General features: G+C 39.0%; 1 protein-coding gene across 2 annotated transcripts in view; it reads left to right on the forward strand.

Moving 5' to 3' along the window:
* Window positions 1-250: 250 nt before the first annotated feature.
* GOPC (golgi associated PDZ and coiled-coil motif containing) overlaps window positions 251-24,178 on the forward strand; it is a 42,273-nt gene continuing 18,345 nt past the window's right edge. Inside the window, exons 1-2 of one of the 2 annotated variants that reach the window (XM_027601057.2) lie at window positions 251-874; window positions 22,560-22,724. In XM_027601057.2, the coding sequence (XP_027456858.1) occupies window positions 587-874; window positions 22,560-22,724 (453 nt within the window). In that variant the 5' untranslated portion in view covers window positions 251-586. The remainder of the gene's footprint in view (window positions 875-22,559; window positions 22,725-24,178) is intronic. The other variant, XM_027601059.2, reaches the window with a different exon arrangement.

Here is a 24,178-nt window from a genome sequence, read left to right on the forward strand (position 1 = left end):
TGCTTACACCGCCCTGCCTCACATTCCCTTCCCTGCCCCTGGACGTCTCCGCAGCAACTGTCCTGGAGGACTTTAGATAGGCTCCCGCCCACTGTGAAGTCAAATGGGCGGAAGCCGTTCATGTCTGCGACGTGGACACCCTTCTCTTCCTCGGGCCTTTCCAACTTGGAAGCAAACACGACGCGTTCCCGTTTCTCGGGGATTCAAGCTGGAGTTTGCCAGTTGTCAATATGGCCACTGACGGGCCGGTCCCAAGCAGAGGCTTTTCATAGGCCAAGGTAGCATCCTAGCCCCGCCCATTTCATCCCTCCAGGCTGCGTCCGCCTAAGTCTTCGCTACGCATGCGCAGCGGGGGCGGGCCGGGAGGTGGGACGGCCCGATTCTTCCGTGTGCCACCGCCGCCGCCTTGGCTTCACTGCTCTTGCCACTCCGGGGCTGCGTTGCCGGCGTTAGCCGCGCGAGGGGAAGGGAAGGGACCGACGGAGCGTGCGTGCGCGGGGGTCCCCGCAGTCCCGGCAGTTCCTCTCGCGCGGGGTGGGCGGGCGGCGGGGGTCAGTAGCAGTCAGGGGAGGCCCTAGACGGCGCCATGTCGGCGGGCGGCCCGTGCCCGGCAGGAGCCGGAGGGGGCCCAGGGGGCGCCTCCTGCGCCGTAGGGGTCTCCCCCGGCGGGGTATCCATGTTCCGGTGGCTGGAGGTGCTAGAGAAGGAGTTCGACAAGGCCTTCGTGGATGTGGATCTGCTCCTGGGTGAGATCGATCCGGACCAGGCGGACATCACTTATGAGGGGAGACAGAAGATGACCAGCTTGAGTTCCTGCTTTGCGCAGCTTTGCCATAAAGCCCAGACTGTGTCCCAAATCAACCACAAGCTAGAGGTGAGCTGTGGGCCCTTCGAGAAGGTGGCATTCAACCCCAGTCATCAGAGCCCATTTAACGCACCGGTGAAAAGACCCTAGAAAACTACCCACTGGGGCACCAGGGCTTCAAATGTGACAGGGGAGTGCGTGTGTATATATGTGTAAAGGAAAGGAGTGAGGTGAGGTTGTAGAAAAAGGGGTGTAGATCGACCTGTGGGTGTCCTGGGGTCCTGTCACCCACCTTCCTAGTATCTCTGTGAGGAGGAAACAGGAAATGATTATACCAGCCCACTGTACATCTAACATTAACAAACCAAAGGCTTGAGCTCAAAGATTCTCTATCCTAAGACTATCTTAGCCCACCTTGCAACATGTGAGTTCTTATATGGATTTTCGCATTGATAAACTAGGTTTGTGTATCACCAGACTGATGAGTGTTGATTGTTTTTAACTATTTCAGATCAACGTCTGTTATTGCACACAGACATACTATTCCTTGCATGCATGAACAATTTAGGGGAATTCTATCAGAGCTCTTAGGAAAATTTAGTGGAATAAAACAATAGTATCAGTGTTCTTCTCAATTTACAGTTGGTCTTTAAATTACAGGCAGATACCACCAGAATACTCTATACAATTTTTCAAATGACTTGTAACATTGAGGTTTTGTTTGTTCTTTACCCTATTTCCCAAAGTCTGGATTTATTTGTGAAAGTGTGTGGAAGAATGGTCATTTGCTTTAGTCTCTAATCTTCGTTGTGGTTGTGGGTGTGGGTGGAGTGGTGGTGGTTCCAAGAAAGAAAAAAAAAACACCTACCACACTGTGCAGGAAATTAAATTAATGCATTATTACAGTATTTGGAAACATGGGAGATGAATATTACTACATAAAGAGAGCATTTGCTAACTAGATAATTTAAGAGAATGAATCTTTCGTCTTAAAGTAGATAAAAGTAGAATAATCAGTAATGTGCAGAGCTCTTTGAACATTAGGTTTCCTAAGAAGTCATCATTGCTATCGGTTATAATGATTGAGAGTACCCAGTGGATTCAAATCAATATGAATATCAGATATATATCCTCTCTATGATTAGTGGTTAGCATTCTTTCTCTTCCCTGTCAGTTAGCCATGAAAAAGGTATAATTCATCTGTGATCAGCATAGATGCAAATCAGAGATTTTGTTGAAAGAACTGTTCATTTCTTCCATCCTTTTTGAAAAGGTTGGGATGGAGGTGCTGATAGGAAGCTAATCACTTCTATGTGTATGAAAATGTTTCTTGATTTCTTGATTAGTAGTTATTTCTAGAAGATAGTTTATTTTTCAGGTGGTGAAAATGCCTTTAAGGGTTTTCAGAAATAGTACTTTCGCTTTAAATAAGAGAGCAAAAGTAGCTTTTGCCACATGAGAACTTTCATATCATTTACAACTGCAAGTATCTACTGAGGATAAACAGCTTTTTAAAAAATGAAACACTATCTACCTGATTTTTTTAAGTGACCAAAGGATACTTTCAACAGTGATATTTTGATGTCAGATATAAATTCAAATTTTGGAGAAATGATTGTGAGTAGGAGGTAGTGCTCTGTCTTTTTCATCTTTATTTTAGATGAGTATTCAGAGCTGTAATAAATTATGTATATTCTTTTTCTCAGAAATTGTAATTACATATTCTGACTCCACATCCTGGCTTAGGAGGTGGAGTTATTTCTCAAAATAAGAAATGCTAGCCTGTCATGATGTGAGCATGTTTCTTCAACATGCTCGAAACCCTTGACTTAAAAGATCTTAGAAAATGGGGAGGGGACATTTTGTTTTTGTGTTTTTTCACTTACATTTGACTTATCTGTTTGTGGGGTTAATCTTTCTACATTTAGCAGGTGTTACGGTCTTTGTGGAATTGGTTCTGTACTGCTGAGGAGAGAGGTTCATTGTCAGTAGTGCCTTTCGAGGTAGATCTGCTGTTGGATTATTTGCAGAATTTCAGAGGTTGCTTCATATACTGGTATCAGTCCCTGAGATCTTGAAATCTTAGAAAAGATTTCCATACTTTCTAGCCCTGTTTTATTTCTTAATAAGTGGATTGAATTAGTTCTATTGTTTTAAGGACATGGACATTAAGATAGAACATTTGAGACCATTTGTGGTTTGATATAACAGGTGTACACTGAATATCAGTGGTTTTAGAGATTAATACCTTAAACCATATTACCATAATAAAATATTTTTATAATCAAAACACAGATACCTCCAGTATGGCTAACTCATATTTAAATTGGCCTTGAGTATCTTTGCAGATTGCTCCTTCTTCTGCCCAGTTATTGTGTCTTTAGGTAACACCATGTTTAATATTAACATGGTAGTTAGAACAATTTTAGCTGCAAAAAAATCATAGGTTACATTTTAAAATAAAATATAAATGACATCTATGTGATTCCTGCTTGCCATAAGTTATATTTGGGGAGAGGGCTATTTATAAGGGGAAGGGGAGGGCAAAGAATATCAGAATATATTGAGGTAGTGCCATTTCAAATTACTCACATCTCTCTTACTTACCCTCCCCACCTGCTTGAGAATCCCTGCTATGGTAAGCTACTTGGTGACAGCTGTGCTGGAGTCACAGGTGCTGATTGGGACAGTAGTAAGCGTACTAGTAGTAATAGTAGTATTAGTGTGTTGGAGTAGAACAAAGATTGAGAACCAGTACTTTATAAAAACCCATCTCTCTACCTGGACATGCAGTTTTCTACCTCTATACCCCTTCTTTAAAATAACAGCAAAACAATACATCTGTCACATTCTCCTTTCTGTCAACAATTGCTGAATCAGTTTTTAAAGCGATTTACAGCCATCAGGTGGAGAAACTTTTAACTTTGGTCTAGAGACATGTTTATAATGATCTAATGACGTACTATTCTTTTACTGCTTTAAAGCTGTCCTGTTTTTAAACAAGCAGTGAGGCCATTTTGTAGCATTGAACTTGAAGGCTAATATTGATTCAGTATGTATTTATTGAGCACTAATTATGGTGCCAGGTGCTGTATTGGATATTTGGGATACAATGGAGAGCAAAAATGGACACAGTCATTTCTGTTACAAAGCTTGGATTCTATTGGATAGTTAATTGGAATAATTATCACCTAAGTGTGAAATTCCAACTTTGATGAGTATTATGAAAGGTACCTAGAATAATGAGAGCCTGTTCTGGGGGATCAGGAAGGCTCCTTTTGTAAGTGACCATTGAGTTAAGACATAAAGGATAAGTAGGAATTAATTAGGCCACAAGAAGTAGGAGTATGATTCAGTATTCCAGTAGAGAGAACAGATTATGGAACGCACCTGTGAAGGGCAAGTGCATAATGCACTTGAAGAACTGAAAAAAAGTTGGTATGTGTTACAAGAGCAAAGGGCCTAAGAAATAAGATGCAAAATAAGTTTGAACAGGTGGGTAGGAACCATATCTACTTGATTTTATTGGCCATGCAGTAGATTTGGGGGGGCTGTATCATAGCAGTGGGAAATGTTTTAAACTAGATGGTAACCTCAGGTCTGAGATTAGATTAGCTCACTCAAGCTAGGGTAAGGAGAGAGTTTGGGATAGTGCACAGAATGAACTCAGGAAATCATTTAGGAGGTCCTTATTCTGATCCATATGAGAGGTTAGTGAGGGTAGGATGGTGCAGGGTAGGGTAGTGAGATGGAGGTAAGTGTTCAGAACAGGAGACGCTTGAGAGGTGAAAATAAACAGCCTAGAAATGGATTGGAATGGAGGGATGAGGGAATTTAGGATGACTCCAAATGTCAGTTGGCTGGATAAGTAGATAGATGTGAGTTATTACTAAAAATAACTGTATTGCTAACCTTATTGATCAGTTACTAATGGCCAGACTCTGTGTGTTTTGCATATATTGATTCATCTAATTCTCATGATAGTTCTTTGTGATAGGTTTAGTATTATTATTTCCATTTTACTCAGGATTAAGTAAGGGGCCCAAGGCCCCAGAGCTAGAGAAACCAGGTTCTCCAAAACACACATTTATGCTTGCTTGGTGGGAGGTAGCAGGAGGTGGAGAGAAAAGCAGGCAGAAAGAGTAAATGTGGGTGGATAGGTAGCAGGAAGGAAGAGTATGGGTTTCCAGGGAGGTATCGTTATAAAAATTAAACATATTTATAAGCCAATGAGATGCATCTAGTTGAGAGGAAAGCTGAATATTCTAGCGAAAGAGAGGGATAATTAGTATTTGTAAGGTTTCTGAACGAAGAGGAGATCCAAGATACATGTAGGAAGAACGGCCTTATGTTGAAAGGACAGCTGTTGTACTTTGAGGCAGAGGGAGACCGTGTTGAGGGAGGGGAAAACAGTGAGAGCAGAAGGTGGGAGGTTGAGAGTTTTTGTCTGATGGTTTCTTTATTCTCTGTAAAATTGGAGCCTGGGACAACTGCTGAAAGTGGGTGAGAGTAATAAGAGCTTGGAGAGAGTAAAAAGTTTTGAAATAGGGAAGAGTGGGAGAGCCAGCTGGCCAGAGAAATAGAAGGACTGCCAGGCAAGGTTGGGGACTTCCTTGGAGCTAGTTATCATAAATTCATGGTACAACATGTCTGCCCTGTTGTGTGACTTGCTCCGGCAATGCTTACATGGTTAGTAACAGGCACAGTGATGACAGTAATGATCCAGTGCTGTAGCAAGGGGTTTGCTATGTAGGCAAGAGTGTTACTGAAATGAAAATGGTAATGAGGATGAAGAAAAGGAGATAATCTTCCATTAAAGAAGTAGAAACAGGATTTGATAATTATGTACGTGCAGAGGGTGAGGAGGACAGGTTGGATGCCACCACAATTCTGTTTGATAAATGCATTAGTTGATAGCTATTTAATAGTCTCCCCCAAAATTCATGTCTACCCAGAACCTCAGAATGTGACCTTATTTGGAAATAGAGTCTTTGCAGATGTATTTCGTATAAGGGTGGAGATAAGATCATAGCAGCTTAGACTGGGCCCTAAATCCAATGAGATTGTCCTGATAAGAGACACTCAGGACACACAGAGACACTGAGAAGAATGCTGTCTGCAGAAAGAATCTGAGATTGGGATGACATGTCAGCAAGCTGAGAAATGCCAAGGATTGCTGTCGACCACCAAACACTGGGAGACAGGCATGGTACAGTTTCTCCTTCAGGGTATCCAGAAGGAACCGATCCTTGATTTTGAGCTCCTGGCATCCTGAATTGTAAGAGAATATATTTTTGTTCTTTTAAGCCACCATCTTTGTGGTTATTTGGTGTGATAGCCCTAGGAGACTTAGACCATTTACAGAAGTAAGGAATCCAGGAGAAGGAACAGGTCTGGCAGGAAAGATAATGAAGTGAGTTTAGGAGATTGTGCATAGTTAAGGTCCTTATCCTTTCTTGCATATTCCTAACATAGTCTCCTAGTTGCTTCTTACCTGCTCCAAACCATCCTTTCATTGTCAACATTATTCTAAAACGTTTCATTTGAACAGTTCATATCAAAAAAGGGGCAACTCTGATTCTGGTCGCTCTTCTTTTTATACTTCCCTTTTACTCATTGGCTAACATTCAGACTCTAGCATGGTGATCAGTGCCCACCCAGTGCGTCTGTCCTCACCCCTTGTCACCCCTTCGTGGCTGCTTTTGCCTCTCAATAAAACTGGTCTCTGTGCAGTTGTCTAAATAGGCCTTGCTCTTGCAAGGCGTTGCTACTTTAACATAGGCTTTTGTGTATAATGCCTTTTCTGCCCCGTTGTCTACAGTATCACACACCCACTCGTCTTTCAAGATACCACTTACATCACCATCTCTGAAGGCTGTCCTCACCCCATTTATCTCTCCTCTCTATAGGCAGAGGCTGTCAACACCTTTAACTCACTTGGACTATTAAATTGGTTACGTTGTACTATCATTAATGGTTGCCACAGCTCTTTACCTCTAGAAGGTAAGATCTTTGAGGGTCAGGACGATGGCTTATGTGAAATAATCTCAATGTCAAATGCTTCGTAAAAGCTGACTTTGGGTGGGAACATTTTCTCTTTGTGAACTCATTTTGGTTTCTTTTTTTTTTTTTTAAGATTTTTATTTATTTGACAGAGACACAGTGAGAGAGGGAACACAAGCAGGGGGAGTGGGAGAGGGAGAAGCAGGCTTCCTGCGGAGCAGGGAGCCTGACACAGGGCTTGATCCCAGGACCCTGGGATCATGACCTGAGCCAAAGGCAGACGCTTAATGACTGAGCCACCCAGGCGCCCCCCCATTTTGGTTTCTAAGAATTGGTTGGTGGTTTTTTTCCCTGTAGTGCTTTCAAAACCTTAATGAGTAGTGAGTAATTCCTTTGAGTATTGATATCCGGTTGACTTACATGTGGATTTCAGAATTGGTGTTTTGCTGGCCCTTTTTTAAAATTGGAAATTTGAAACTCACACATTAAATACCAGCCTTTCTGACCTATATACATCCCTTTCTCCCTTGTGAGGGGTTTTCATTTCTCAGACCTTTCCGTACACGGTATATCAGCTGATCTCCATTCAGTACTCAGGTGAATTTCTCCTCTCTGACTGACCCTTTCACTTCTTTTTTTTTTTTTTAATTTAAATTCCAGTTAGTCGACATACAATGTAATATTCGTTTCAGGTGTACAATATAGTGATTCAACACTTGCATACATCACCCAGACTTTTACTTCCTTTTTTTTTCCCACTTTTTAATAAAAAAATTTTATTTTATTGTGTTATGTTAGTCACCATACAATACACATTAGTTTTTGATGTAGTGATCCACGATTCATTGTTTTCATATAACACCCAGTGCTCCATGTAGTACGTGCCCTCCTTAATACCCATCACCGGGCTAACCCATCCCCCCACCCCCCCTCCCCTCTAGAACCCTCAGTTTGTTTCTCAGAGTCCATAGTGTCTCATGGTTCATCTCTCCCTCCAATTCCACCCCCCTCCCGTCATTTTTCCCTTCCTTCTCCTAATGTCCTCCAGGCTATTCCTTATGTTCCACAGATAAGTGAAACCATATGATAATTGACTTTCTCTGCTTGACCTATTTCACTTAGCATAATCTCCTCCAGTCCCATCCATGTTGATGTAAAAGTTGGGTATTCATCCTTCCTGATGGCTGAGTAATATTCCATTGTATATATTGACCACATCTTCTTTATCCATTCATCTGTTGAAGGGCATCTCGGCTCTTTCCACAGTTTGGCTATTGCGGACATTGCGGCTATGAACTTTGGGGTGCATATGGCCCTTCTTTTCACTATATCAGTGTCTTTGGGATAAATACCCAGTAGTGCAATTGCTGGGTCATAGGGTAGCTCTATTTTTAATTTTTTGAGGCACCTCCACACTGTTTTCCAAAGTGGCTATAACCAACTCGCGTTCCCACCAACAGTGTAAGAGGGTTCCCCTTTCTCTACCTCTCCAACATTTGTTGTTTCTTGCCTTGTCAATTTTTGCTCTTCTAACTGGTGTAAGGTGGTATCTCAATTCTTTAACACCATACACAAAAATAAACTCAAAATGGATGAAAGACCTCAATATGAGACAGGAATCCATTAAAATTCTAGAGGAGAACATAGGCAGTAACCTCTTTGACATCGGCCACAGCAACTTCTTTCAAGATACATTTCCAAAGGCTAGTGAAACAAAAGCAAAAATGAACTTTTGGGACTTCATCAAGATGAAAAGCTTCTGCACAGCAAAGGAAACAGTCAACAAAACAAAGAGGCAACCCACAGAATGGGAGAAGATATTTGCAAATGACGCTACAGATAAAGGGCTGGTATCCAAGATCTATAAAGAACTTCTCAAACTCAACACCCAAAAAACAAATAATCAAGTCAGAAAACGGGCAGAATATATGAACAGACACTTCTCCAAAGAAGACATACAAATGGCTAACAGACACATGAAAAAGTGTTCATCATCATTACCCATCAGGGAAATTAAAATCCACTTGTTTTTGAATTGGTACATCACACATGCCTCTATAATAGTGTTTATGACACTCCCCATCATAATTAGAAATGTCATTTTATCTCTTTACCAGACAGTGAAGTTCTGAAGGGCAGAATCCATGTCTCATTCATCTTTTTGTCTCCAGATCCTGGCATACAGCATGTACTCAAGAGCTGTTTATTTGAGTGAAGAAATTATTTGAAACACTTTCAGTGTTCTGCCATGAATCCTCCCAAGATTACCAGTAATCATTTTGTAATACAAGTTTCATGAGAGCTGGGCTGGTGTCTGTCTGATTATATCCATAGTGTCTAACACAATGTCCACCACACTGTTGAATAACTGAATCTGCGGGTTCATTTATTCCCCTGGTATGCAGTTCACAAGGATATGATTTGTGAGTTAGTATTTCATGGTATTCCACTTTAAGAAAAATTTGGAACTGTGACTAAAATAACATTAAACATCACTATATGAGAGTATTGTGTATGGATTTAATGTGCTTGTGACATTTCTAAAATATTGGGTGAGTTGATTCTCCTCACCCTTCCTCCAGTTTGATCATAGAGCAACTGAGTTCTTTAACATTACAGTGGAAACAAGAAACATGTTATTTGGGACTTCATTTTGTGGTTAACATCAGAGTAATTTAACTTCCACAACACATCACGGATTTATATACTTGCTTCTATTTCAAATCTCTCCCCCCAATCTTAGTTTATTCACTTTGTCTCCTATATTACACACAGCTGCCTTTTTTAAAACATAAATTTGATCATGTCTTTCTGCTTAAAATTCCTCAATAATATTATAAATAAAATTCAAACTTCTTATTATGGCTGACAAGCTCTGTATGATCTGACCTGTGGATATGTCTTCAATGACATATCTATTTTATTTTGTATGGTCCAGCCACATAGGCCTCTCTTCAGACTCTAAGACAACAGTTCTCAAACATTTTGGTCTCAGGACCCGTTTACACTGTACAAATTAAGAGGCCCCCAAAGAGGGTTTTTTATTTATTTTTTTAATGTGAGTTATATCTATTTGTGTTTACAGTATTAGAAATTAAAACTGAGAAAAGCTTATTTATTGCATCAGTTAAAAATAGCAACAGTAAGCCTATCAGATGTTAATATAAATATCATTTTGAACGAGAAAATAACTTAAAAAAGTAGCATTGTTTTACATTTAAAAATGATTGTTAAATATCTGGCTTACTAGAAGATAGCTGGATTCTTATATCTGCTTCTGCATTCAAACAGTTGTGATTCAAGGTTTGGGTTATAGCCTAGGAAGAAAGTTTGACCTCACAGAAATAAGTAGTTGGATAAGGGAGAAGTATTTAATAACCTTTTCAGATAGTTGTGGATATTTTTCTTTGATATTAAAAGGTAATTTCTTGGGGTTCCTGGGTGGCTCAGTTGGTTAAGAGTTGATTAACTCTTTGATTTTGGCTCAGATCTCGATCTTAGGGTCCTGAGATCCAGCGATGAGTTGGGCTCTGCGCTCAGTGGGGAGTCTGTTTGAGATTCTCTCCCTCTGCATCTCTTGCTCATGCATACTCTCTCACAAAATAAATAAATGAAATCTTTTTTTTTTAAAGGTAATTTCTTAAAGGTTAGTTACAGTATGGAGTCTAAAACTCACCAGTGAAGTTTTCATCCCCTATTACAGTAAAATAATGTGTAGTCATTGAAGGAATCCTTGACTGAGTCATGATGTTGACATTATGGATTGGTCATTTTGAAAATACTGGTTTGCTGAGTTATGCAGATTTTCTAAATGTGGGCACATCTCATTATACAATATTTTAAAAATCCCATTTGGGGGCACCTGGGTGGCTCAGCCAGTTAGGCGTCTGCTTTCGGCTCAGATTATGAACCCAGGTTGTGGGGTCGAACCCCACATTGGGCTCTCTGCTTAGCAGGGAGCCTGCTTCTCCCTCTCCCTGCTGCTCCCTCTGCTTGTACTCTGTCAAATAAATAAAATCTTTAAAAAAAATTAAAATAAAAATCACATTTGTTACTATTACCAGTCTCATTAGAAAAATCTTTAAGTGTTTAGAAGCTGTTAAGATCATGGTGATGGATTCAGTTTTTCCAAAATTCTAATTTTCATTTGAAAACACAAATTTTTATCATTGGCAGTAAATGCTGCCAGTTGTTTGCCTTGAAGGAACAGATTGACTTAATTATTCTCAAGATTATGTCTACCAAATACATTAACCTTAATAACTGTATTTGCTCTTCTTTCAAGTAAAAATGATGTTCCATGAAAAAAAAAGTTTGGTTTTGCAACTCAAGCAATTGCATAAGTGCTTTTTCTTGGGACAACATGGTTTGATATGCAGCATATACGCTTTATGCACACTTCCCATTTCATCACACAGAATATTAATAAAGTCGTACTCGAGGCTTGAGATTTTAAGAATTAATAATTTTTTCTGCTGCATCATGGGCATTCTTAAATGAACTTTTTTTTAAACCGCAAGCACATAGTGGTGAAGAGTACACTGCATTGACTTGTACTAAAATGCTATTATCATTTACTCATCATTGCTTTTGCACCTGTAGTACAAATGTCAGCATGGTGAAAAAAGCAACTGTTTTAATATTATTAAAATAGTTTTGACCTTGTGGATGCCCTGGAAAGGTCCCACAGACCTGTGAGAACTGCTGCTCTGATAGTAATGGGAACACTTCCCAGAAGAACCATACTCTCCCACCCCACTAATTCCCTTCTTTTTGTTTCTTTCATACAGCGCATGCTTTGTAATTATATATTATATTACTAGCTTGTAATGACCTTGGACAAGTTACCTAACCTCTCCGCATTCCAGTTTCCTTCTCTGTACAAAAAATTGCGTCTCTTGAGGTTTAGCATGAGGATTAAGACAATTGAAATATGCATATATTCAAAACAGTGCCTGGTACATGTGCCATTCATTTTCTTTATGTGCTGCCTCCCGCACAAGGCCACCATAAGCTTTGCAGGGCAGGACCCACCTATGTGTCATCTACCAGTGTATCCCCAGAACCCAGCCAAGTGCATGGTTGGGGGTTGATAAATACTTTTTGAATGAATGTATTTTAAAAATAATAAGTTTGCTTGTCCTAAGCTGCAGAGCAGTTTGGGGAGAAATGATGACAGATGAAGTTAGTGGTCCTTATGCTTGGATCGAGAGGAAATTGGAGTGAATAGGTGTTTTCTCACATAACTTTTGTAAGCCAAATGAACGGACTGTTTCAGCAGCCAACTTGTAGTAAAGAGAAATATTATTTCCTATCTCAGGGGGCGGCAGAGGTTTTTATATTTGACCTGTGGATATATTTTCTGTTTGGTCAGAGTCTTTGTTTTCAAATAGGACTTGGCTTTCTGTAAACTTGGGTAGTCGGAGCAATGCTGACCACTTCAGGCCTATCGGAAAAGAGAAGATAGAGGTGTGTGTTAACTCAAATTAGCTCTAAGATTTTGTTCTGATATGTGGAAGGAGTAGAAGAAAAACCAGGGAATGGATCAAAATACTTTTGTTAGTTACATTATCCCCTTGACTTTTGTCACAGGAGAAAAGGCCACGTGAAGAATATGGTTCTGTTCTTCTGCTGTCATTCAGGATCCTTTATACAACAATTCCTGTGATGCTTTCTTTTAAAAGTTTAGTTCCAGGAAAGAAAGAGTCTCACCAGATAAAATGGCATTGCTTCTTTTAATGAGACAAGGAGAATTATATAATGTAAAGGTTCTCCTAGTTATGGGAAACTAGTATTAAATTTAATACACAATATACAGTATTAGGATGGTATTTTTATAGTAATATCTTGCCATCTCTATATGTTTATTTTTTATATTTATCTTTTTTTTTAAAGATTTTATTTATTTATTTGACAGAGAGACACAGCGAGAGAGGGAACACAAGCAGGGGGAGTAGGAGAGGGAGAAGCAGGCTTCCTGCGGAGCAGGGAACCCAATGTGGGGCTCGATCCCAGGACTCTGGGATCATGACCTGAGCCGAAGGCAGATGCTTAACGACTGAGCCACCCAGGCGCCCCTTTTTTATATTTATCTTATGAACTTTAAAGCCTTTTGGGAAGTAGGTGGGTGTAGATGATTAATTTTAAGTATTGGTATTAAATAGTATAATTGCTAGAGATTTAAATTCTAATATATTTCCATCCTAAACTGCATTTTCAAACATAAAAAAAAAATACAGACATTTAAAAAGCACACTTGTTTCCTTTTAGTGATTACCTTGTGTACACTTTATTTATTATTAACATATAATGTATTATTTGTTTCAAGGGTACAGGTCAGTGATTCATCAGTCTTACACAGTTCACAGTGCTCACCATAGCACATACCCTCCCCAATGTCCATCACCCAGCCACCCCATCCCTCCCACCCACCTCCACTCCAGCAGCCCTCAGTTTGTTTCCTGAGATTAAGTCTCTTATGGTTTGTCTCCCTCTCTGGTTTCGTCTTGTTTCATTTTTCCCTCCCTTCCCCTATGTACACATACTTAAAAACAGAAGGTGCAGAAACATAGGTAAATGTGAGATTATATTTACTTCTTTATCAGCAGCTTCCTGTGCTGCTGTTCATTACAGTTAAACTGCTATTTGGAGTCAGCTATTTTCATTGTAATTCTTAAACAGCTTGGGGAATGTGTGCTTTTGTGTGCATGCATGTCTGTCCCTGCTTTTGTGTGCATACACACGAGTCCCCGTGTGTGTGGGGGGTGGGGGGTGGGAGTTGCTGGCTAGATGAGGAATGTTCGGAGTTTCTTGCTTCAAGCCCTGTTTTCCTGAGATTTGGGGATGTGATCTCATCTGGAGCTCCTGGGCTGCTTCAGCACCATTTCTCTTACTGCCAGGATTACACAGAATGTCAGGAGGTCTGTGTTTTAATGCCATTTGTAATTTGGGACAACTCACCTAATCTTTTTGGGCCTCAGTTTCTTCCTGTGCAAAATAAAGATATTTTACCAGATTTGTTTAGGTTCTTAGGTTGGGCCCTCTAAAATATGTTACTAAAAGAGCTGAATGACATGCTGAAACTAATGACTGATCTAGATCCAAGTTCCCTGCCATACAATATGATGGTTGCTAGTTTCTTAGTTTGATCCTCTCCTGAACTAGAGGTTTTTGAGGGGTGCTTAAGGTAAACTAATTGGCATTTTTATCCACAAGACTGTTAAATAAAAACTAGCGTATGTTTAGAAAGAAAAAAATACAACTGTTGCGTATTTTTAGAAGATAACATGGACAGAGGATTAAGGTCTAGACAACATGGAAAAATAGGAAACTCAAAATAAAAAATTCCTTTGATTTTGGTGTCACACAGTGGAATCCAGTAGTGACAGATTATTTTAGAAAGGAATTATCTTATTGGAAAAGTTTGGATGTTTGAAAGAGTGTGAGATGAGAAATAGAAAAGTAACAGCTCCATTAAATACAAATAAGTGGTGATGATAACGTTCTAATGTTATTTAGATAGACTGATTCTCTTTTTCTTTTTTGGGAATACTTCATTCCTACTTTGCGAAATACACCTCGATTTTCATCTCTCTCCACACTCCATTCCAGCTGGACCACATGCTGAGAATTACTGCTTTAGAAAATCTCACCAGTGATATAATGGCTTGGGTGTAGTGAAGGCCATAGTCCTAAATAAGGCCCAGAGACCTCCTGGAATGAGATCATTTTATCCTTACTGTCTAGGGAAAGAATGTCTTGATAGTCAGTTTTATTTTATTTTTCCTATAAATGAATCTTCAAGATCAATTGTAGGAAAGTGAAAAGATTGTTTCCCAAATTAAGACTGTATTTGACATAGTTTTTAACTCCGATTTTGCTTTTTTTTTTTAAGATTTTATTTATTTATTCATAAGAGACAGAGAGAGAGGCAGACGGAGAAGCAGGCTCCCCGCCGAGCAGGGAGCCCGATGCGGGACTCAATCCTAGGAATCTGGGATCATGACCTGAGCCGAAGGCAGACGCCCAACCATCTGAGCCACCCAGGCGCCCTCGATTTTGCTTTTTAAAGCATTTTTGGGATATCGCTTAAAAAATTTAAGTAAGAGTTGAAGGTTGAAATCAGCTGTTTCCTTTAAACTTTCACTCTTTACTGGTTCTAGTGTTCCCAAAGTAAGACAGTCAGATGAAAAATACTCAGGCTTTTTTATGGTCAGGCTGATTTTGAGTCTGTTACTTATTAGCTATGTGATTTTGAGCAAATCATTTAAACTCTGACTTCCCGTTTCCTTAACGATTAAGAAAAAAGTTGGAGAGTAGGAATTACAGATAATGTATGGTGTGTATAAGCCTGCCATATGGTATATAGATGCTTGCTTTGTGGTAGCTCTGAATATTGTTAGTAAGTTAAACATATGTATTGTAACTATAGAAACACATTTTTTTCTCCTTATGGCCAGCTGCTTGATAACACTTCCACTGCCTTGCCCTGCGAGTAATTGGGTTCAAAGTGCTGTTTTGCTGCTGAGCAGTTGGGTAGCCCTGGATATAAAAACAATTTTGGTTTCATTGTGTAAATAGTAATTATCATCAATAGTCTTTATGTTCTCTAAGATCTCTTTAAATTCTAACATTTGGTGATATTAGGAAGGTAACCATTAAATAAAATATGGAAATTTCTAATCTTGACATAAAATTTATCAATGACTGTGTTCTTAGCAGCTAAAATGCTTACATCATGGACAAGAAACGAGTTACTTAAATATTACTAAATTTAGAGTAAATTTGAAATACTTGTTTGAAAAATAAAATTGGGCTTTGAATTTTATTTTACTTTATTTTCTGGGTAGATACAGTGTACTTTATTGATACACATGACAAAGTGGGGCTCCCTAAGCCCCCCTCCTTCTTCAGAAGGTCTAGGACGAAACTTGCTAAGGTCAAGAGATTCTCATTGTACTAGGGGATGATTTGGAGCAAGAACCCTTCCAGCAGCTGAGGGCTTCTGTGTCTTCCTCTTGTGCTCTCTCACTGGGGCTGGTGGTCCAGGGGGCTCTTACTTTATTAGAGGCCATGTGGACCATAAGATTACCACCTGGTTGCTGTAGCCAAATTCATTGTCATACCAGAAAATGAGCTTGAACGCAGTGGTCATTGAGGGCAATGCCAGTCCCAGCAGTGAAGGTGGAAGAGTGGGTGCCATTGTTAAAGTTGCAGGAGACAACCTGGTCCTCAGTGGAGCCCAGGCTACCCTTGAGGGGGTCCTCCAATGCCTGCTTCACCATCTTCTTGATATCATCCATATGGGGCAGCTTTCTTTAGGCAGCAGGTCAGATCGATTACTGACACGTTAGGGGTGAGGACATGGAAAGCCAAACCGGTGAGCTTCCCATTCAGCTCCTGGATAACCTTGCCTCCATCCTTGACTGTAGAAGCAGGGATGATGTTCCAGGCAGCCCCTCAGCCATCACACTGCAGCTTCTCAGAGGGGCCATCCACGGTCTTCTTGGTGGTATTGATGGCATGGACTGTGTTATTAGTCTTTTCATGTTGCCCAAGTTGTCATGAATAATCTTGGACAGGGGGTCAAGCAGTTGGTGGTACAGGAGGCATTGCTGACAGTCTTGAGGGAGTTGTCATACTTCTTGTGGTTCATGCCCATCACAAACATGGGCCATCATCAGAGCGGGCAGAGGTAATGACCCTCTTGGCCCCACCCTTCAAGTAAGCCCCAGCCTTCTCTGTGGTAGTAAAGACACCAGTGGATTCTACAACATTCTCAGCATCAGCATCACCCTATTTGATGCTGGAGGGATTTCCCTCCTGGAAGATGGAGGTGGGCTTTCCAGTGATGACAAGTTTTCTGTTCTCAGCCTTGACCGTGCCATTGAATTTGCCATGGTTGAAGTCATACTGGAACATATAGACCATGTAGTTGAGGTTAGTGAAGGGGTCATTGATGGCAACAATGTCAATTTTGCCAGATTTAAGAGCAGTCCTGATAACCAGGTGCCCAAGATGGCCAAATCCAAATCGCGCCGGCACTGCACAAGAAGATGCAGTTGTCTGTTGAACGAGGAGGAGCAGAGAGCCTAGGCTTCGAATTTTAATATCTGCATCTTCTCTTTGTAAAGGACTTATACTTATTTTTTAAGTTGGGCAATTTCTTGAGAAATTATTTGACTTAATGAAGAGTCTGTTTGTAATAGGCCACATTGAAAAGACCTATGTACTACCCTGTTTTCCTTGCCCTTTTAAAATTATAATCATTTCTGACTTAAATATTAGTCTGCCAAATTAATTAATGAACACCACTTATGCCTCTTTAACTTCTTTCTTAACTCTAGGAATTTTACTCAGTTATTAATAACTCATGAGATTTTTAAGTTTGGGACCACCAGACACTATATGCCTATTGAAACACATAGTATACCCCTTGTCACAAAGATTTAATTAAGTAAATCTAATTAAACCTTAAAAAAATTTTTTTTTTAATTTTTAAGTTCTCTCTACACCTAGCATGGGGCTCAAACTCATACAACCACAGGATCAAGAGTCACATGCTCTACTGAGTGAGCCAGCCAGACACCCCTAATTAAACCTTTAGATCTAATTTCCAGTTATAGATCTACATAGAGGAATATATTCCAGATCTGAGGAGAGGAATGTATTAGACAACATTATAAAGAAATAATAAGACAAATGCAGAATGAAAGTCACTGTAATGAAAAAAGAGGTTAAGAGTTGTGATAGATTAAATGGCTTATTTTAAACTATTTCTGGGTGTAGGTTCACTTTAGTATAAGCTTCATACTGCTCAAAAAGAATGTATAGTATTCAAATATTTGTTTTCCTTTTGTGATTACTTTGTTTCAAAGACTATAAAAACCTATAAGGTTTTGAGTTTTTGGGGGTTTTTTTGACTAAGAAGGACTTTCCAGATAAAGCTTTTTTTTTTTTTTAAGATTTTATTTATTTATTTGAGATAGAGTGTGAGAGAGAGAGCACGAGGTGGGGGAAGAGGGAATAGGAGAAGCAGACTCCCCGCCGAGCAGGGAGCCCAATGTGGGGCTTGATCCCAGGACACTGAGATCATGACCTGAGCCAAAGGCAGACATTTAACCGACTAAGCCACCCAGGCGCCCCAAGACTTATTTGTACTTTAAAGGAGCAATCTTCAAGTTGTATTGAACATTGTCTAGTAAAAGGTGATTTTAAATGTTTATAGTTTTTTTGGTAGGCATATTTTTTGTTAAATGGAAGAAAATCTGTAACACATTTATCATACATGTAAATTTTTTTTTCTTTTCTAAGTTTTTCAGTTAGGAAGTGTTTGTGAAAGATCCTGTGTGAAAACTGTTACCCTTTTAGAAGGCAATGGAAATGAAGTTCTGCTTTAATATCTTGCATATGTTTATTATTTAAAGAACAGAGTCGACTACTAGCATAATTATTTCTTTTAGCATTTATTTATTTTATTTTTTTAAAGATTTTATTTATTTGGCAGAGAGAAGCACAGCGAGAGGGGATACACAAGCAGGGGGAGTGGGAGAGGGAGAAGCAGGCTAAATCTTTTAGCATTTAAATCTTTTTTTAAAAAACTGAAGTATAGTTGACACAATGTTACACTAGTTTCAGGTGTACAACATAATGATTCAACAACTCTATATGCTCTGCTCTGCCCAGCATAAGTGTAGCTACCCTCTGTCACCATACAGTGCTATTATAATACCATTGACTGTATTCCCTGTGCTGTACCTTTCATCCTGTGACTTAACTCATTCTATAAGTGAAGGCCTGTACCTTTCATTCTCCTTCACCCTTTTTTGCCCATTCCCCTACTCGTGTGTGTGTGTGTGTGTGTGTGTGTGTGTGTGTGTGTGTGTGTGTTTGGAGGGAGGGGGAGAGAGAGTGTGCTTGCAAGAATAAGAAAAAAATAGATAATCCTGTAGAAAAATAGGCAAGAGACTTGATAGGCACTTCACAAAACAATATCCAGATGGCCAATAAACATGAAAAAAGTGATTAACCTTATTAGTAATCAAGAATTAGTAAATAAGATTACTAAATAATTAGTAATTAAATTACTAATTAATTACTAAGATTAGTAATCAAGAAGATTTAATTAAAATCATGATGGAATTCCACTGTATTCCTACCAGAATAGGTAAAAGTAAAAAGATTGACAATGCCAAGTGAAGGCAAGGATGTGAAGCTGAGTTTTCATAAATGGTGGGCATGTTAGTTGCACAATCACTTGGAAAACTGGTCTTATTTACCAGGGTTTAATGTATTCATACACTGTAAACCAGCAATTTCCCTTCTAGATATCTAGTCAACAGAACTGTATTCCATATGTACCAAAAGACAGGTTCATACCAATATCAATTTAATAGTCAGAAACTGGAAAACAGCATAAATATCCATCAGAAAGAATGCAAATGATAAATTTTGGTATATTCATTTAATGAATATTATGTAGTAGTGAAAATGAATGAGCTGCAGCTATACAAAACATGAATGAATCTCATAAACATAATCTTAAGACAAAGGCCAGGCACAAGTGATTCTATTTATGTAATATTCAAAAACAGGCAAAACTAGCTGTGATGTCAGAATTCAGGGTATTACTCTAATGGTTATGTCTGTGGATAAAAGTGGAGGTAATGATTGGGAAGGAGCCACAAGGAGAGTCCTCGAGTGCTAGTACTGTCCTGTTTCTTTATCTAGGTGGTAGTTAAATAGATAAGTTAATTTTCTGGAATTCATTATGTGTGTACTTCTCTGATGTAAGTTATACATGAATAAAAATATTATAAAAGGGATGAGGAAGTTCTTCTGGTATGGAGTGATCTCTAAGAAGTAACACAAGCGAGATGCAACAGTGTTTATATTATGAAACATTTTGGTTTCTATTTATAGCATGCCACCTCTTTTCTTCTACCTCTGGTTGTTACCCAAGCCCCAGCCCTTGGCCATCTGTTTTCCCTCTAATTCAGTCTTAGGATATAAATTCCTATCTCTGTGCTCCTTGCGCCAACCCTAGTCCCAATTTATCACTTGTTTTTTTTATTTTCAACATTCCGTGGGCTAGTTCCTGTTGATTATATCATGGCTGACACAAAAATCAAACATGTCTAAAACGTAATTCATCTGTCTTCCTCCCTCATGTCTACATAAGCTACCATCCTGATCTTACTATTTCCTTCAGTGGCTTCACTATCCTCTAAGCTTGAAATATTTGTCATTGTTGATCTGATTCTCCACTGGACATCCAGTCTGTGTTGCCAGCAATTTCCTTTCAGCATTGTGAAATGCTTTATTTCCATTTACAAAGTTACCATTATAACATCATTTGGAAAAGCTACAATAGGGTGTTGCTAATGCCCCTATCTTCACCTTTCCTGCAAATAACATGTCGCTAAAATGTCAATTGAAGAAAATGTTTCAAAGTTATACAGTGATGATGGTTGCATAACTATGAATATACTAAAAACTGCTCAATCATACACCTTAAGGAGTGCATTTTATGGTACAGGAATTATATCTCAGTAAAGCGTCATTAAAACAAAACCGAAAACGTCATTGAGAGCATGCAGTGTTCCAGTGGGATTGGATTTCAGTTTTGGTCTTTCATCCAGAGCTAGTCATTTATCCAGTTTCGCTTTCCTATCCAGTCTGGGGCATTCTGTCAATAGAGAACTTCTCTGAGTAGTCTAAACTGCTTGATAATAACATATTCATACTCTAGTAAGTGCTTTCATGTATAAGATTAATAATCTTAGGAGAATAGTCAAAGCCATGGATATTATCCCTGTTTTAAAATTGGGGAAACCAGCAAAGACAGTGATTTATCTGGAAGTACAGGGCTAGTCTTAGAATTCATTTCAACTTAAAGATATTTATTGAACATCTTTTATGTACTAAGTACCAATTGGTGCAGTTGGTAGAGATATATTTCAGTCCTTTGGTCTCTGTACCCAGAGAATACCTAAGTTGCTTCAGGTTTCTCTCTGCTTCTGCTAGTCTTCTTTCCATCTCTGGACTGCTTTACTACTACTTCTTTTTTTTTTTAATTAAAGATTTTATTTATTTATTTGACAGAGAGAACACAAGCAGGGGGAGTGGGAGAGGGAGAAGCAGGCTTCCCGTGGAGCAGGAGCCTGATGCGGGGCTCGATCCCAGGACCCTGGGATCATGACTTGAGCCGAAGGCAGACGCTTAGTGACTGAGCCACCCAGGCGCCCCTGCTTTACTACTTCTATTTTGTCCTTGTCATTTAACTTCAAAACACTTCTGAATTCTCTTTCCCTCACTAACCCTCTTTAAACCTTCCTTTGCTTTGAATTCCTTGGGATGACCAATTCTAAATAAATCTGTAACTTGCCACATTTTTCTTTAGTTGGCTTGCATTTATATCACCTCAGTTGATAAGAAAGCTTTTCCAAGACATAAATAATTATCATCTATAATTTTAAACATATTTTCCACAATTCTTTTCTCACTGAGTTGGCAGTTCTGAGCCCCTTGATGCTTAGTACAGTTATGTTGAATTAAATAGAAAACTCAGGCCTTTTTTTTTTTTTAAAGATTTTGTTTATTTGACACAGAGAGAGAGTGAGAGAGAGAGAGAGAGCACAAGCAGGGTGAGCAGCAGGCAGAGGGAGAGGGAGAAGCAGGCTCTCCGCTGAGCAGGGAGCCCGATACGGGACTCGATCCCAGGACCCTGGGATCATGACCTGAGCCTAAGGCAGCCGCTTAACTGACTGAGCCACCCAGGTGCCCTTTTCTTTTTTTTTTTTTAATTTAATTTTGTTACGTTAATCACTATACATTACATCATTAGTTTTTGATGTCGTGCTCCATGATTCATTGTTTGCGTATAACACCCAGGGCTCCATTTAATACATGCCCTCTTTAATCCCCATCACCAGGCTTGAACTTTAATCTCTTGGCCAGTTGGGAAGACCAGACCCACAAGAAACACATCCTGTGCACAATTGTAAAACACATTAATTGTGAAAATAAAAACTTCAGCTTGAATGGATAAATGGTTCCGAGGAGTTCTGCTATAGCAGAACTGTAGCTTACAGTTAACTGATAATTTAGGCCCATTGTGACCTCAGTGGCTCCTACCTTAGCACCTAAAGTAATTACTTGATAATGGGTTGGTTGATATGGGCTAGTATTCTCTGGGGTGGCCACTTGCTTCTCCTTTAATGTACCATTAAAGTTAGTGGATCACTGTGGCACACATGTTATCTCTAAGGATGATGAACCATCCCATATGTTTATATTTTCATAAACTTTGTAGGTAAAGGTGAAACAGTGAAAAGCTTTCTTCAAGTAAGCAAAGTAAAATGGAAATAGCATTCTGTGTTATTAGGAGATACTGTTTATGGGGGTGCCTGGCTGGCTCAGTTGGAAGGGCATGGGACTCTTGATCTCAGGATTTTGAGTGTGAGCTCCACATTGGGTGTAGAGATTATAAACAAACAAACAAACAAACTTTATTTTAAAAGAAGATACTCTTTCTGGTAGAGTTGGTTCTCTTGCCACTCAAATATCTTACATGTGCTATTGAATTTATGACTGTTTAGTTGGATATCTTATAACTCAGTTCATCTATTCATTCTGGTGTTCATCTTTTCATTTTAAAGGTAGTCTTTGTATGTCATCTTTGAATAATTATTAGAGTCAAAATAAAGAAAATTAGCTTACTTGATGTTTTTCATTGTTGTTGTTTTATAAGGCTCAGTTGGTGGATCTGAAATCTGAACTGACAGAGACCCAGGCAGAGAAAGTCGTGTTGGAGAAAGAAGTCCACGATCAGCTTTTACAGCTGCACTCTATCCAGCTTCAGCTCCATGCTAAAACTGGTCAGAGTGTTGACTCTGGTACCATTAAGGCAAAACTGGTAAGTAGTTCAGAAAGTAACATATACTTACATGTATTTTAGAGGGTGAAGAGGACAGTTTTTAATGAGGCTTTGAATATAGAAGGTAATATGTGCTCTTTGTGGGAAATTTAGAAAATGCAGAAAATGTAAAGATCTTTATGATCATCCACAGTCTCATCCCCTAGGGGTGAGAAGTGATAATACCAATAGGCAGTTGATACTTAGAATAGGATTTTTTTCCTATTCGAAGGTATCTGTAAATATATTTAAAAGGTATTTGTGATTATAATATGTAAACTTTTTTTTTTTTTTGCCCTATTGGATCAGTTAGGATTAAGTTTAGCTGCATATAACAGAAATCCAAATAACACTAGGATTATTCTTGATTAGTACAAATTATTTTCTCCCAAGTCCCGAGATAGGTAGTCCGGAGCTGATACGATAGCCCTATAGATAACTAGGTATATCCAGGTGCTTTTTGTTGTTGTGTTCTGCCGTTTTTAGCTCATGGTTTCTGTCCTTAGGATTTCTTCATTGCAGGCAGGAAGAAGGAAGAATCTAAGAAAAGGGCAAAAGGCTGCATTAGCCTTCTTTAAAGAACTTTTCATGAAATCCTCCTCAGCGAGTTTTGCCCATCCAGTTACCCATCTCATTGGCAATCCCAGCTTGCATTTCAGCCTTTTATTTGGTGACATGGCCACCTCCAGTCAAACTGGAGTTCTGTTAATAAGGAAGAAGGGGAAAATGGAATTAGGTGCCAGCCAGGAGTACATTTTTTTGTGGCTCTTATAAGCATTTTTCCTGCCACTGAACGTTCTGTGGTGTTTGTATAATACTCACTATGTACATTTTCCATAGGTAACCTTTGCCCTCTTAATACAGGTTGTTTAAGTAGAAAATTTTTTTAAGTTTCATTTCAGCTTAATCTCCTATGTATTTATTGTGCACTCTGTGCCAGACACTTCGCTGACCATAGGGGACACAGCAATAAGACAGATACAGCTTGGGAGAGGCAGGAGATGAAATGATGATGATAGTCATACATTTTTAAGTTTTACTTGATTTCAGTTAATTTCATTTGATTGGTTTCTAATACTGATGTTAGAATTTATTTAATTGAATATTAATTCTCCTTAAACCTTTTAATTTCAGAAATTCTGTGAATCTAAGTTAGTAACCTTGTTCAGTTTAACTGAAATGAGTCAGATTTCTTGAGGCTTCTTTGGGATGTTTGATGTTAACATTGAGAAAGTGTACTTTTTCACTAGAAAAGAATTTACTTGAAGTTTTAACATTAGATCTGAAACAGGGTACTGTAGTGGAAAGGCACCAAACCAGGTAAGTTGACCAATTTTGGTGAAACAAAAAGTTTTAATCTAACACTACGTAGTTACTGTTGCTTATGGATTTGCAAATATATTTGTTCTAATGAACTTTACCCAAATGATATTCAGCATACAGGAATTTTCCTT

The sequence above is a fragment of the Zalophus californianus genome, chromosome 7, assembly GCF_009762305.2.
Source record: "Zalophus californianus isolate mZalCal1 chromosome 7, mZalCal1.pri.v2, whole genome shotgun sequence".
NCBI classification, from domain to species: domain Eukaryota; kingdom Metazoa; phylum Chordata; class Mammalia; order Carnivora; family Otariidae; genus Zalophus; species Zalophus californianus.